The sequence below is a fragment of the Puma concolor genome, chromosome E1, assembly GCF_028749965.1.
Source record: "Puma concolor isolate L17-30 chromosome E1, mPumCon1.1.hap2, whole genome shotgun sequence".
Taxonomy (NCBI): Eukaryota; Metazoa; Chordata; class Mammalia; order Carnivora; family Felidae; genus Puma; species Puma concolor.
The window spans coordinates 37,325,426-37,340,319 of NC_141680.1; the positions used below are offsets into that span (position 1 = coordinate 37,325,426).

The 14,894-nt window shown below is 48.4% G+C and overlaps 1 protein-coding gene and 1 long non-coding RNA gene across 3 annotated transcripts in view; both read left to right on the forward strand.

The window, feature by feature from the left end:
- Window positions 1-5,062: 5,062 nt before the first annotated feature.
- On the forward strand, window positions 5,063-7,391 carry LOC147574284 (uncharacterized). The gene is made up of 2 exons (XR_015244084.1): window positions 5,063-5,453; window positions 5,785-7,391. It is a non-coding gene; the product is annotated as an uncharacterized LOC147574284 (long non-coding RNA).
- Window positions 7,392-10,054: 2,663 nt separating this feature from the next.
- FAM117A (family with sequence similarity 117 member A) overlaps window positions 10,055-14,894 on the forward strand; it is a 43,875-nt gene continuing 39,035 nt past the window's right edge. Inside the window, exon 1 of one of the 2 annotated variants that reach the window (XM_086687034.1) lies at window positions 10,055-10,290. In XM_086687034.1, coding sequence (XP_086543160.1) covers window positions 10,095-10,290 — 196 coding nt within the window. In that variant the 5' untranslated portion in view covers window positions 10,055-10,094. The remainder of the gene's footprint in view (window positions 10,291-14,894) is intronic. The other variant, XM_086687035.1, reaches the window with a different exon arrangement.

Below are 14,894 nucleotides of genomic sequence, written 5' to 3' on the forward strand. Positions count from 1 at the left end.
TTTCAGAATTCAAGCACACTTTTTTGGTCCTGGATCAATTCTTTTTTTTTTTTTTTTTTTCTTTCTTTTACTTTATTTATTTGGTTTTATTTATTTATTTTTTTCAACGTTTATTTATTTTTGGGACAGAGAGAGACAGAGCATGAACAGGGGAGGGTCAGAGAGAGAGGGAGACACAGAATTGGAAACAGGCTCCAGGCTCTGAGCCATCAGCCCAGAGCCTGATGCGGGGCTCGAACTCACGGACCGCGAGATCGTGACCTGGCTGAAGTCGGCCGCTTAACCGACTGCGCCACCCAGGCGCCCCTACTTTATTTATTTTGAAGAGAGAGAGAGACAGGGACAGAGCACGGGAGTGGGGAAGGGGCAGAGAGAGAAGGAGGGAGAGAGAATCCCAAGCAGGCTCTGCACTGTCAGCATGGAGCCCAACGTGGGGCTCAAACTCACGCACAGTGAGATCATGACCTGAGCTGAAACCAAGAGTCCGCTCTTAACCCTCAGAGCCACGCAGGCATCCGGGGCCCGGATCAACTACCAGGACCTCCTTCCCACCCTCCTCTGGTGAGGCTTCCACAGGGCCTCCTCTTGTCGCCTCTCTTTTGACCCCACAAAGAGCTTTCTCACTTTACCTGCCACACTGCAGAAATTTCTTAAGAGTCTTGGCTCTGGAGCTCTGGAGGCCTTGATCAGAGAGCAATGCTGCCCTTCTACTCCCTTTCATTTTCTCCCATTTCTCCAAATGGAAACCCCCCAGCTTCCCCATCTCTCTCCCCTCCTCCAAGCTGGGAAGCTCGGAGGAAGCAAATGGATTCGATCCTAGGCTAGTCCGCTGAAGGAAAGACACGCTTTTGCCAAGGAGAAGTTCCAAAAAATGTTCGACTCCCACACCGGGAACAGCTGGAACCTGCCAGATTCACCTCCATCATTTCTGAGCACAGCTTCCTGTGATATAAACAAAGGCAGAATTTGAAAGAGTTTAAGGCTGGGGAAGTGACAGGGAGGCAGGGTAGTAGGTGGTCTGATGGGTGGCATGGCTGGTCCGGCCTGTTTTCCTAACTCTGACCTTCAGCCTCTGGGGAAGGGATGGACCTATAGGTCTGTATCCCTCTGACCCCCACCCTCCCAGCGCCCAGTAGCAGGTTATACAGTCCTTAAAAGCAGGTGGGCCTGTCACTTTTATCTATATAACTTTCAACCCATTTCCTAACCTCTCAGAGCCTCAGTTTTCCTTCCTGTGAAATGGGGGTAATTATACCTACTGTATAGGGTATAATAATGCTGAGAATTAAATGAGATTATGTGTACAGATTACCTAGCCTATAGTAAGCACCCAGTAGGTGGATGTTTTCTTCTATGCTGTGTAGCAGGGTCACATGGCCTTTAGCATCCTGATTATATCCCTTCCTTCCGGGGGTCCTGATGTTACTGTCTCCACAGGTGGTACAGGCTTCTTGGGCATTTTGAGGAATGCAGGCCCACCACTGGTTCAGGGATCCCAGGATTTTCAATCTGTCCTTGGAAGAATTCAGAGTTGAGTGTACAGGGGCCGAGAAATCGGCAGGGTTGGGTTCTAAACCCTGGCTTGACATTCTAGGCCAACACCCAGGAGATCAAAGAATTGGAAAGAGCTTCTGGGTGGGACTTCCAAGGAAGGTGCCAACTTGTGTGATATTATCAGAGTGGCATGGAAGAAGCAAGGCCGAGCTGCTTCCTACCCCAGCAGAATACAGGATACTTTGTAGACTACCAGGCCTTTGCCCAAGTTGATTGGAAGCAGGGGTCACAAAGGCCACTGGTGGAATGTACTGGAACATTCCAGGCCCTTCCGCTGCACAACAACACAAATCCTCGAGGCTTGGAGCCATCAGGGGCTTCCAGAATTGAGCACAAGTTCCTCACCCTCCATGATGCACAGCAGGAGAAACCATCTACTCTGAACAGAGGGCGATTCTAAGTGCCATGAGTCACTAAATGGAAGGAGTGTCCAGCCAGCCCGATGGAACTTTTTCATTAGATAGACTCAGCTGCCAAAGCCATTTTGTTGAGCCAGAGCCATCTTGTGGAATACAAGTGTTGGGTACAGGATATCCACAGGAAAAACCAGGAATAGATACCTAATTCAGTCAGGGCTTGAAGAATTGGACGGGATATAACCGGACTTCACTCTCTGAGTCAGACGCGGGTTTACCATAAAGCTAATGAAACTTTAAGAGTCAGAGCCCCTGGGGCGCCTGGGTGGCGCAGTCGGTTAAGCGTCCGACTTCAGCCAGGTCACGATCTCGCGGTCCGTGAGTTCGAGCCCCGCGTTGGGCTCTGGGCTGATGGCTCAGAGCCTGGAGCCTGTTTCCGATTCTGTGTCTCCCTCTCTCTCTGACCCTCCCCCGTTCATGCTCTGTCTCTCTCTGTCCCAAAAATAAATAAACGTTGAAAAAAAAAATTAAAAAAAAAAAAAAAGAGTCAGAGCCCCTCATTTGTACAGAACCTTCTAGGGCCTTGTGCCTGGTTCTCTAATGGCTTTACTCTGTAACTTAAAGAGGAACGCCCCAATGACAAGCATTAAGGCCTCACAAAACCTGGAGGCTTCACTCCTTTCGGTCTACGGGACGTTGAGCCCCAACTTTCAAGAGTGATCAGAAACACTCAAGAGGGATCATTTGGAGAAATAATCCATCGCTTAAACAGCCAAGGCTGTCTCACCACTGCTGGCTGCAGTGGCTCACCGTGGTTGCCGGCACGAAATACCAGAGCAAACGTTTCCCTTTGCTCAGAACTGGGGAGAAGGAAATCAGACTACAGACCGACTTTCCAATCACTCCTTCCTTCCGTTATATTTAGCGTATCTTTCACTTGGATTTCATGACACTTGATGCCTGATTTGGAGCATGGTGTGAGGGGCAGGGAGAGGGATTGGATGTGCAATCAGATGGAAAATGTTTAGGGTTTTGTAGCTTATTTGCCCTGGGGTGATTGTATTTTTGAGGCCAACTTGAAGAAGGTACATGGGAAGAGAAGAGGGAAATCTAAAGGGGGCTAAGGCGCGCCTGGCTGGCTCAGTCAGTAGAGCACGTGATGCTTGATCTCGGGGTTGTGAGTTCGAGCCCCATGTTAGGTATAGCAATTACTTTAAAAAAAATAAAAATCTTTAAAAAAAATAAAGAGAGCTGAGACTCCACAGTCACCCGGGAGTGTACGTACCCCAACCTGTCTTCTCCAAAGGCTTTGATCTCTGAGGAGGTCCGGGTGTGAGGGAAGCAACCTGTTGCCACCAAGGTGCTGCTCTAGAAACCAAATGGTACCCCAAGGCGCCCATGGTCACGTGACACAGCAGCACGTGGCAGAAGTAGAGTTCATTTGAATTCATTTTTTAATTTTTTTTTTATTTAAAAAAATTTTTTTTTCAACGTTTATTTATTTTTGGGACAGAGAGAGACAGAGCATGAACGGGGGAGGGGCAGAGAGAGAGGGAGACACAGAATCGGAAGCAGGCTCCAGGCTCCGAGCCATCAGCCCAGAGCCCGACGCGGGGCTCGAACTCACGGACCGCGAGATCGTGACCTGGCTGAAGTCGGACGCTTAACCGACTGCGCCACCCTAGTGCCCCATGAATTCATTTTTTTAAATGTTTATTTATTTTCGAGCGAGTGCAAGTTGGGGAGGGGCAGAGGACAGAGGATCCGAAGCGGCCTCTGCGCTGACAACAGACAGCCTGATGTGGGGCTCAAACTCATGAACTGGGAGACCGTGGCCTGGGCCAAAGCTGGGCGCCCCACTAACTGAGCCATCCAGGTGCCTCTGGATGAATGAATTCATTGCATTTTTTGAGAGGCACGACCTGCATGCCGGTCACAGTGCTGGTGAGGCCATAAGAGTGATGACTGAGATGCACCTGTTCTCTTTAGGAAACTTCTCTATTTTAGAGAGGAGGACATTTGTAAAAAATGAAAAATGCCAGCCTGGGTGTTCCATAGGCCAAAGAGCCAAATCTTATGTCTCTCATAGTGACCTTTTAGGGAGATCGTGGGGGTAGCGCTGGTTCCCGAGACATTCCCTTAAAAGATTAGCAGGGTGGGGCGCCTGGGTGGCGCAGTAGGTTAAGCGTCCGACTTCAGCCAGGTCACGATCTCGCGGTCCGTGAGTTCGAGCCCCGCGTCGGGCTCTGGGCTGATGGCTCAGAGCCTGGAGCCTGTTTCCAATTCTGTGTCTCCCTCTCTCTCTGCCCCTCCCCCGTTCATGCTCTGTCTCTCTCTGTCCCAAAAATAAATAAACGTTGAAAAAAAAAATTAAAAAGATTAGCAGGGTTTGGGGCACCTGGGTGGCTCAGGCAGGTAAGTGGCCAACTTCAGCCCAGGTCATGATCTCACAGCTCATGAGTTCGAGCCCCACGTCACGCTCTGTGCTGACAGCTCAGAGCCCGGAGCCTGCTTGGGATTCTATGTCTCCCTCTCTCTCTGCCCTTTCCCCCCTCACGCTCTGTCTCTCTCTCTCTCTCTCTCTCTCTCTCTCTCTCAAAAATGAATAAACATTAAAAACATTTTTTTTAAAAAGGTTTAGCAGAGTTGGCACATATCAGAGATCCCTCACTCTTAAACATATCTAACTCCTTTCTTTGGAGACAGCTTGATTGAGGCATAAATTACATACCATCAAATTCACTTATTATATATGTATCATCATGTGATTTTTAGTAAATTTATAGACTCATGCAACCGTCATCACATTCCAGTTTTAGATCATTTTATCACACCAAAAAGTTTTACCGTGCTCGTTTTCAGGCAACCCTTGTTCCCTTCCCAGTCCCAGGCAACCACTGATCTGCTTTCTGTCTCTATAAATTTGCCTTTTCTGGGCATTTCTTAGAAATGGAATCCCATACTATGTAGTCTTTTGCATCTGGCTGCTTTCACTTAGCATGATGTGTTTGAGGTCCATGCATGCTGTGGCACATATCACTAGGTCGTTCATTTTTATTGCTGAATAGTATTCTATCTAAATTCCCTCAAAAGTCATTTATGTTTTCCAACAACACTAAACAGGATGCAGGAGCCCTGGTCTCCTACCCTGTGTCTGATTTTCTGAGTGGCCTCTGACCACTTGTCTTGGGCATCCATTTCTCCATCCATAAAATGAAAAAAAAATCTACTCTGTAATTTCCATGGAGTGCCCCTAGGACCAGCATTCCAAAATGTCGATGTCTCTGATCCCACATTTATTTACCCTCTCCCTGTTTGAAGACTTCCACCATATCCTATGTTGTTAAGGATAAGGAATCTTCATTTTTAAAAAGCTTGCCGTTTCGGAGGCAAATCTGATTCCCGGATTGGGGAACGAAGAACGGAGGAGTCAATGTCATCCGGTCCGAAAGAAGGCGAGTGAGCAAGCGAGAGAAGTAAGCCGGAAGACAGGAAGCGGTGGGCCGCAGCAAAGGATGAAATGTGTCAGACACGGTACCGAAGGTCAAAATCCAGGCCATCTAGTTACCTTGGGAGTAAGAGGGAAGGGATAGAGAGAGAGAGAGAGAGGCCACCAGAGTGGGAGAGGTGTGGAGGGCTGGGATCCCCTCCCTGCTCTCGTTCCCATAACCTCATTCATTCCCTCAACCCTCCTTCCCAACCCCTTTCCAGCCGCTCTGCTCCTTCGGTTCTGACCCCATTTCCTCAGGATCTCGTTCCCTGAGGAGCCGGGCCTGACATTTCAGACAGAGGCTGAGGAAAGGAGGTAGGTCGGAAAGAGACACCGTGTGTCTGCGTCATCTGATTTTCTGTTTTATTATTTTGGAACCCGAAGGCCAGAGACGGAAGCACTTAGACATTTACCTGGAAATTCAGAGACAGTCCCCCAGATACCAAGGAATACGAAGAGCCGTCTGTTCTCTGAACAACTGCTACTTGAACTGCTTGAACCTGCTTGAACTGCTTGAACTACTTGAACCTGAACTGCTACAGGTTCGGGAGGGTAAAAACGGCGATCTGGAGTTCCCATTCTTGTTGGTAACCGTGGCAAAAACGCTCAGGGTGAGGGTCAAGGTGTCCCGGAATTAGGGCTGGACAGCACCTTCAAAACTAGAACGCTTCTCTTGGCTCTGAGGACGCCAGCCTTCTCCTAATTCAGTAATCAGCAGGACAGCACCTCCCTGCTGATCCTCCGATCGGCCAGAATTCCCCACAGACTTTTGCCCACGGTACTCCCTCAGACTCCTGCAACTTTTAAGACTCCAGGCCCTAGGGGGACTGCTCGGAGAGTGGCTGTACCTCTGACTCACTCCTGTAGGAAAAGTGACTCCAATTCTTTGAGTCCTCGTTTGTTTGTGACAACTGTGGACATCCCCAAAGTAGGTTGGGATCAAGGAACCGAGCATTTGCTGTTGGAGCCCTCTGAGGCAACTAAGTCTCCTAGAGAGGAGAAACGATTTATTGATCTGCTTTGCGTAAGTATTCCTCCACTCTTGCTGTTTTTGAGTGCCTGCCTCTGACCGAAAGGCCCTGAAAGCAGGAGCCACATCATGTCTCAATCGGAATAGCGTCTAGCCCAGGACCATTTCGGCATACAGTCTTCAAGGCCTGCTGGGTTGTGAGTTCCAGGGTAGGGAGCGTGTCTCTGAATATCGCGGTCATTCCTTAGTGCCAAGCTCTGTGTCTGGCACGGAGTCGTTGTCTGAATACATTTGTGATGAGTAAGTTAATGAATGACAATCGCGTGGACAAGGACGATGGGGGGACAGCCACAAAGGTTTTGTTTTGTTTTTGCAAGCTGGAAGACGCTTTGTAAGGCATCGGCAAGATATGTGTAGCATCACCCAGCCTCCCCAAAGCCATAGTTTCTCTCAGTGGAGGAAAGAGACAAGAGTTTATCTTCAGATGACGTCTTTATCCTCACCATCAAGCCCGTGCCGGGAGAAGCTATCTGTGATAGAAAAGGGAATAAGAGACAGCTGCTTGGGTGTGATACCTGAGTAAGGAGCGGACGGGGATCTCCTATGCCTGCCTTCTCACTCCTTCAGCTAGGTCAGCTTAAATGTCATCTGCCAACGACTTATCAAGAAGGACCATGACTCTCTGGCCTCAGAAGATCCAATTCTCCAGCTACACCATCTCCGCTAGCTCTTCTTCCACTGTCCGGGCCCTCATTTTCTGGTACCTCGGCTTTAGAACAAAAGTTAAACACCACGTCCTTGAGACTGCCCACATTACCCTTCTCTCCAAGGGAAGAATGCATCTTCCAATACTGTGCCATTTTATCTTTAGAACAACTCTTCGAGGTTAATGGAGCAGAGGTGATGCTTGCATAGAGAAAGGAAGCCACCTGCCCAAAGTATTTCAAGCTTCCTCATCCCAGGAAGCTCTAACACATCCTGTATGGCTCAACCAATAAAAAGCACTCATCATCTCCTAAAACTGTCTGAGAATTTACTTGTTGAGGGGTCCAGAAACGGGATATGTTGTCAGGCGAGAACAGATTTCAAGAGACCAACTGGTCATCCTTTGGTTCTTACCATCCTTTGGCTGTTAGGTCAGCCAGTGGTCTAGAAGTTGAGTTGGTTGGGAAAGTACTTGAATTTGGAGTCAAACGACCTGTGATGTAAGTCCCAGGTCCGCCATTTACTGAGTGAATGATCTTGAACAAGTCATCTAATACCTGTGACTTAGACATTTACCTGGAAACTCAGAGTTAGTCCCCCAGGTACCAAGGAATATCAAGAGCGCTCTATTCTCTGAACAACTGCTACTGAGAATCAGGTTCAGGTTCGTCCCTGTAAAATAGGGACAAAATGTCTGCATTTTTTTTCCCGCTTTACAGGGGTGTGGTGAAAATTAAATGAGATGATGTATGTGAAAGCTATAAAGTAGTACGAAAATGTTGATTTGAACATCTCACCCAAATTTGCATCTTTGGAGACTCTTTATGTAAAAGATAAGTAGTAATCCATCTGTGTTCATGAGAAAGTTTTACAAGAATAGTTCAACTGCAGAGTCAGGCTGCCTGAGTAACCTTGGCCATGCTATTTCTTTCTGAAACTTCACTGAATCAGAGATGATACCCATCTCACAGGGGTGATAACAAGCATTAAATGAGAGAATGAACACACAGTACTTAACATGTACCTGACATAGAGAAGGAAACTCAGTGAATGTTAGCTGCTACCATTACTGATTTTGTTAATGGAGATGTGGGACAGGGCGGTTCCATAAGATCTGATAAAAATCTGAGCTAGAAATCAAAAGGACTCACCTTTTTGGCCCTTAGTTTCCTTACTCGCTCCCTAATAAAAATCTATGGTTTTCTTCTTCCAGATTGTCATGAGAATGTAAAAAAAAAAAAAAAAAAAAAAAAAAAAAAAAGATAAAAAGAATATGAAGACTTGGAACTAATTGAGGAATATTATAGGTTGCAAGACACTTTTTAAAGCACTGAGTTAAGTTTATAAAGACTCTGATTTTTTTTTTTATCAGTTCATCAATTTTTGTTCATTTCTATCTGCCTGTGTTAAAGTTGTCTTCCTCATGGAAAAGGATCACAGCGTTTCCCAGCCAATAAAAAAGATTTCAAATGCCAGATCTTGAAGTATACCCTTCAACTCTGCTAGAGTATACTTTTTGCAAAGAAAACCATGCTTCCGGGTGTTCCATTGCCTCAGTTTGTTCTGTGTATGTAAACTGATTTTAGTATTCAACCAACTCTTGAATTTCCACTTTGGGTATTATCTATTTTCAATACATAATCACAGAATGACCTCTCCTTGCCTTGCAGGATGCTCCCAGATTACCTCCTTTTCTCTGATTAGCTAGTATGGCTTCAGGGAATACCTTCATTTTAACATTAAAGTGGGCAAAAACAGAAATAGAAAGATAAATCTGTAGCAAGATCAAAAATAGAATTCATAGCTAAATATAAATCTGGAGGGAATTATCCAATTATTTGTGTGGTCCCTTATCGCAGACAATCCAGGGTTCATTGCCTTTTGCTTTTTCCATATATAGAACAAAACAGTTAATAAATACCAAGTGTAATATTTTTTCTTTTGAAAAGTAATAGTTTTTAATAGTAACTGAAATGCTGTTTCCTTCCCAAATATCCTCATATATATTATAGCATTGATTTTTACAAAAGCATGCATCCTCTTCGGGGACCGTCTCATCTCATTTTGACTTGTAGGTCAGAGAGCATAGAACTGGGAAGACCAGGATTTGCTAATGGAGTCACTGTGCAAATTTGGGCAAGTTTCTCACTTTGTTCCTTCCACTCTACTGAGTTAGACTTGGAATGGACGGCTCTGAAGGGAAATTCCCGGCTCCTTTTCAGTCTCAATATAATTTACAGGCTAGCAGCTGCTTTTTTTTGGGGGGGGGGGGAGGTTAGACCCACACCAGCTAGGGACTTGGAAACGTGGAGAAAGACAAATGTGGGTGTCACATGAGGCACGGTAGCCATTAAGTGCACGAATATAATGCAAATCGCATGCAAATATATGCAAACTTTGTATTAATGTGTAGACTCTTACTTTGGAGCTTGCAAGCAGCACTGCGATCCTATGAGGACTCAAAACTCATATTTTTAGGTTAAATCAAAAGTAATGCTTTTTGAACTTATCGCTTTCTTGGTGCTTGCCGGGCTCATTTGCTGGAAGTTTGACACTCCTCCCTACCCCCCATAATGATTTCACTAGTATTTGATTCCATCTTACACCCGGCCCCGCCCCCGCTTAGCCTGACGTCACGTGACAGAGTATTTGCATACTACCTGGGACTGGGTGTGACGCTCCCCTTTTCTGCGTCTTCTCATTGGTGGCACTGGAGAACCAGCCCTCTTCCGGACGGACCAATCAGAGGCCCCTCCGGCAGAGGAAAGCGGGAGGGGGTGGGATGAGGGTGGGGTCTAGGGTTGGATCGCTAGGCATATCGACCAATCATCCTCTAGAAAGGGAAGAACAAGCCGCGAATTGGTTGGGAGGAGGGGTCTGGGGATATGCGGGCCAATGAGAGCTCTGGGCTGAGGGGGCCGGTCTCCGCCCCGCAGGGCAGATAAGCAGCCGCAGCGGGGGTTGGGGGGCTGTGTGGGGCTCGCTGTGGGGCCGAGGCAGGCAGGCTGTCGGGCGGGCGATGGCGGGGGCCGCAGCGGGCGGCAGAGGCGGAGGTCCCTGGGGGCCGGGGCGCGGAGGGGCCGGGGGGCTCCGGCGGGGTTGCTCTCCCCCAGCCCCCGTCGGCTCCCCCCGGGCTGGGCTGCAGCCGCTCAGGGCCACGGTCCCCTTCCAGCTGCAGCAGCCGCACCAGCGCCGGGACGGGGGTGGCCGCGCAGGTGAGCCGGGCCTGGAGCGGGTACCGGGGGGAGGAGTCGTTGGGGGAGGGGGGGCGCGTGACGGGGGGGGAGGGGTGTGGGGAGAAGCGTGAGGGGGAAGTGGACGGGGGCGAGGGGAGAGAAAGGGGGTCGCGCAAAGTCTGCGAGGGCGGCGAGAGCGAGGAGCGGTGAACGCTGGGGTCCACCGTTGGGACAGAGTGTGCGGGGAGTCGGGGCCGGGAGGTGAGGGGAGGGACATGGCAGACGGAGGCTGGCTTTGGGGGCGTAACCGAAAAGTGGGCAGAGGTGTCGTGTGGGGGTGAGTGGAAGACGCAGGGGTGGCAGCGAGGTGTGAGGAAGGAATGAGTGGCGCGTGAAGGGGGCGCCCTGTGCAGGCTGGCGCTGGAGCGAGGAGCCGGTGGGCGCTGGACGTCTGCACCGGGAGGGGGAGGGGCATGGAGGAGAGCCCCGTGGAGCCATGTGTTACTTCTCCAACTTGAGTTTGGCCCCGGCATCCCGCTCCACAGCTCTGGAGTTCCTTTCCCCAGCCCTTCACGTGCACTTCCCTTTATGCCACCTCCCGGAGCTGGTTTCATCGGAGCCGTTGGAATAAGTTAGTTTAACGGCGTTCACTACGGTACAAACGCTCCGCTCCGATTTCCCTACATTCCTCTTGGTGTGGCCCACAAGTTGTATGCTCCCAGATCATTGACCTGCTTAATATGGCTGTCTCATTCCAAGCATCGTGTGTGTGTGTGTGTGTGTGTGTGTGTGTGTGTGTGTGTGTGTGTGTGTGTGTAGAGCCTGGGCAGTTTGCCCCCTGCCATTCCCTCCTACCCCCACCAAGGCTGTTTTTGTCCCAGGCATTGCCAGCCAACGTGGCAGTGGGGTGAGGGCTACAGTCAAGTACAGTGTGGCAAATACCCCCATTTTAAGACGGTGTCTTAAGAGCAGCTTGGTGTGGTGGGTGTGGGGAAGCCAGGGAGGAGCAAGATTAACCTTGCTCTCACACTCAAAGCTGTGATGGATCCCCCACAAAGGCAGGCAGTTAGGAATGGGGAAAGGAACCCACTTACATGAGGAGGTTGGCAATAAGTGGAAAGTGAGGCTTGCACTTGATTCACACCAGATGTGAAAAAGATCACTGCACACTTCCAAAGCCTCAGAGTCTACCAAACGTACAGAAGTCATGGTCTCTGCCGTCTAATGGTTAATGACATTCTCTACACCAGAGTTTCTTGAGCTTTTTGTGATTACTAAGCCTCATTGCCACACTCCCCCCTCCTGAAATTATAGTTGCTTTTCTACAGTGCCTTTCTAGATAGGAACGGGATTAAGAGGGTCTCTGAAGTTGAAAGTCCAAGTCTCTTTGGATGGGCAGTGTGAATGTTAACACTGCATCTTGGAACACAGAAAACTTGGGCAAATCTGGCAGCAAGATGGTGACCAACTAGTAAAAAGTATGCCTAGAATCTGGTAGCGTAGAGCAGGGCAATGCCCAAACTCATGCCTATCTTGAGCCATAAAGCAAACCACAAGATTACAAACCTGTTGGTTTTGTTTGGACTTCCCTGGAGTCCAGGGAAGTTAGTAGAACAGCAAGCACCAGAGCCTTAGTCACTTTTAGTAGAAATCCACAGAAAGCCTGCCTATGCAGGAGCTGGAAATCTGGTAGCGATCGTATTTTAAGAGCGGTTATTTTGTGTCTACCACAGAACTAACACTGAAGGCAGAAGCACTGGTGGATGCTGTGGAAAGAAGAGTGTAGGTTTGGATACCCGGGTTCTTTACATGGCCTCTTTTTATAAGGCCACGGGCCCTAAGATCCTGGTAAAAACCATAGGAAGCTAGAGTTCTGCGTAACTTTTTGCGCGGTTTAGGGCGCGTTGAGTGGCTTCTTGTGTATGGATTTGGGCTGACGGGTAAATTCTGCACCTGTTCATACCCCAGAGGCATTCATGAGGCAATTATCTGGTATCTAGTGGGATTATGTATAGATTTTCAGCGAGGCAGGACAGAGGAAAGGTAGAAGGAAGAAGTGGTCTGAGCCTGTGGACTTCTTTGTGAGTAGACGTTAAGGGAAATGTGTATGGCCTTTGGTTTAGGAGCACATTAGGTCGTCTACATGTTAACTTTACCGTCTATGTGCATTCAGATTGTTTCCATATCTTGCACTTGAGAAGTGGCAGAAATGGTTTCCTCTAGGCCAGTAGGGTATGTGTGATAGGAGGAAACGCCTTGCATTCATAAACCCTTAAGGGAATCCTCCTGGCTTTGGGTGCCAGAATTCCTGCGTTTACGATCCGGGCCCTGCCATTTACTAGCAGAAGGTGCCATCAGTGTTTGCCGCTGCTGATCGTCACCCTTCCCTCCACCTAGCCAAGGTGAGAGCAGTGTTGGCCAAAACCCATTGCCTTTCAGGCTTCAAAGAGCAAACCTATATTGGTCTGAAACCAGTACCGCAGGTTTCAGAATTTCAGCACCTCCTCCTGCGCTTGTATTCCCTCATCTTTTAAAATGAGCTTTCTAAACAGGGCTCTGGAACCCAACTGCTGAAAACGGGCACGTGAGCTGGGACTGGGTTTCCGGGATAATCAGGTGTCATCACTGTTTGTTTCCCACCTCGAGGTGACGTAGCGTTCAGGGCTGTGCAGTTATCTCTCTCCCACACACCCTGTTGTGTTCCTGACGAGATATGTTAGACCTTGTAACACAGGGTGACGATGTAAAGAACGGATTTACCTTCTGTGGCCATTCATGCATAAAGAATGTCTTCATAAAGTGAGGAACGGCTTCCTTCTTTTCTGAGCCTGGGCTAGCAGCGCGGAAGGCAAAAGAAAGCCCAGAGGAAAATGAAGGTCAACTCTAAGAAAGCTAAGATCAACCAGTGGGGAATAGCAACCCAAGATACATTTCTTACGGCAGCTCCCCCTCTAATTAAATTCTCGTTTGCTTCTCATGTCAACTGGAGGCTGCTAACTTTTATGTTCTTCCAGGACCACTGATGGACCAAACGGGACTAGGAGGTGAACTGTTCTGGGTTTCAGTCTTCCCTATCCTGCTTAGTGTCTCTGTCTTCATATCTCTAGAATGAAGATAATGTTTAATCCAGCTTTGCAAATTCTTCTCTAGCGGAGAAGAATTACTGGGGCCAGCTAGGTGCTGGGGGAGCCAAGTGTCGCCTGTGTACCTCCTGTGCCCATCAGAACCTTCTTCAACCAAGGGTTGGCAATTATGGCCTGCAGCCAAATCCAGGCCTCTGCCTGTTTTTGTAAATAAAGTTTTATTGGAACACAGCCATGCTCCTTTCTTTAGTGTTGTCTGTGGCTGCTTTTGCACCATGGTGACAGAGTTGACTAGTTGTGATCGAGACCATAAGGCTCACAAAGCTTAAAATATTTACTATCATAGCACTTTGTAGGAAAAGTTGGGATACCTTTGTCTTAGACAATGTTCCTTACCATTATTCCCATATAAAGATCAATTTCAATACATGTAGCGTATACTTTTGTCAGAAAATTCTAAGAGGGTAAAGAAAGGTAACAAGCCTCTATTCCCACTCGTTTTACGCGAAAAGAAAAGGCGGGGGGGGGGGTCATCTGCCTCTAGTCAGTTCTCAGTCTTTGTGGGAGATCAGCACGTGTGAATGGAGGCTCTCTACCCTCCACTGCCCGCCCGCCCCACCGCCGTCTTCAGGTGGCATGTGTTCAGTGGACATAAACTAATTTGGATTTACATAAAAGCTTGACTGTTAGGCAAATGTGTACCCCCTCCCTTCGTACCCCCCTCAGAAACAACTGCAGTGAACGCATTTCAACTCCATTGGAAATTACTTTAGGTTTATCTCCTGTTTGGGATTTTTCTCCACCCCTTTTCTCTTTCTGAACAGCCGGCGGTAGTCATGGCCGCCCTAAAATGCTGGCTTCCCCACGGGGACGTAGGATGGGTTTACTTCAAATGTCCACTTGGTTCTCCTGGATGGCCGTGTCAGTGAATATAAGGCCGCATTGTTGTTAGCAATGCTATCGGTAATTAGTAAACTCTTTTCCTTGCAGTGCTTTGGAAACTTAGTCCTTGGGGGATGGGTGTTTAGATAGGTCTGGAACCACATAAAGGAGGTCCCTTATTAGGGACCTTGAGAGACAGCCCTCATCAATTCCTGGTCCTTCTGGACCCTGGTACCAGAAGCAATCCCAATTCTTCTATGCCAAGGAGCCACCTTGCTATAATGAAGCCTGGGGGTGCACTTAAAATCCTTCAAGAGCTCCAGCTGTTCTTGAAAACTCTGGGATGGAGGCAGCTTCTGTCTGGGAAGCGTTAAACACCGCTTAGCCTGATGCTGCTTACTTGCTTTTGACGGCTTTGCCCACACCAGGCACACGGTCAGCAAAACGCACTGCTGGAAGTCTCTCTTAAATGATATCACCGGTGACGGCATCCTTGAAATTTGGGGGCCACGGTTGCCTCACTGCTTTATCCCTCTGGTACGCAAAGGAGTGTGGGTCAAAGTGCTCTTTGGTGTTTTGGATCGCGAAGGATTCTGCATATGGGAAGTTCCCCGCTCACGTAACGTAGAGCTAGGATACTTTAAACCATCTGAGGTCAGTGGAGGAGGGGTGAGAACA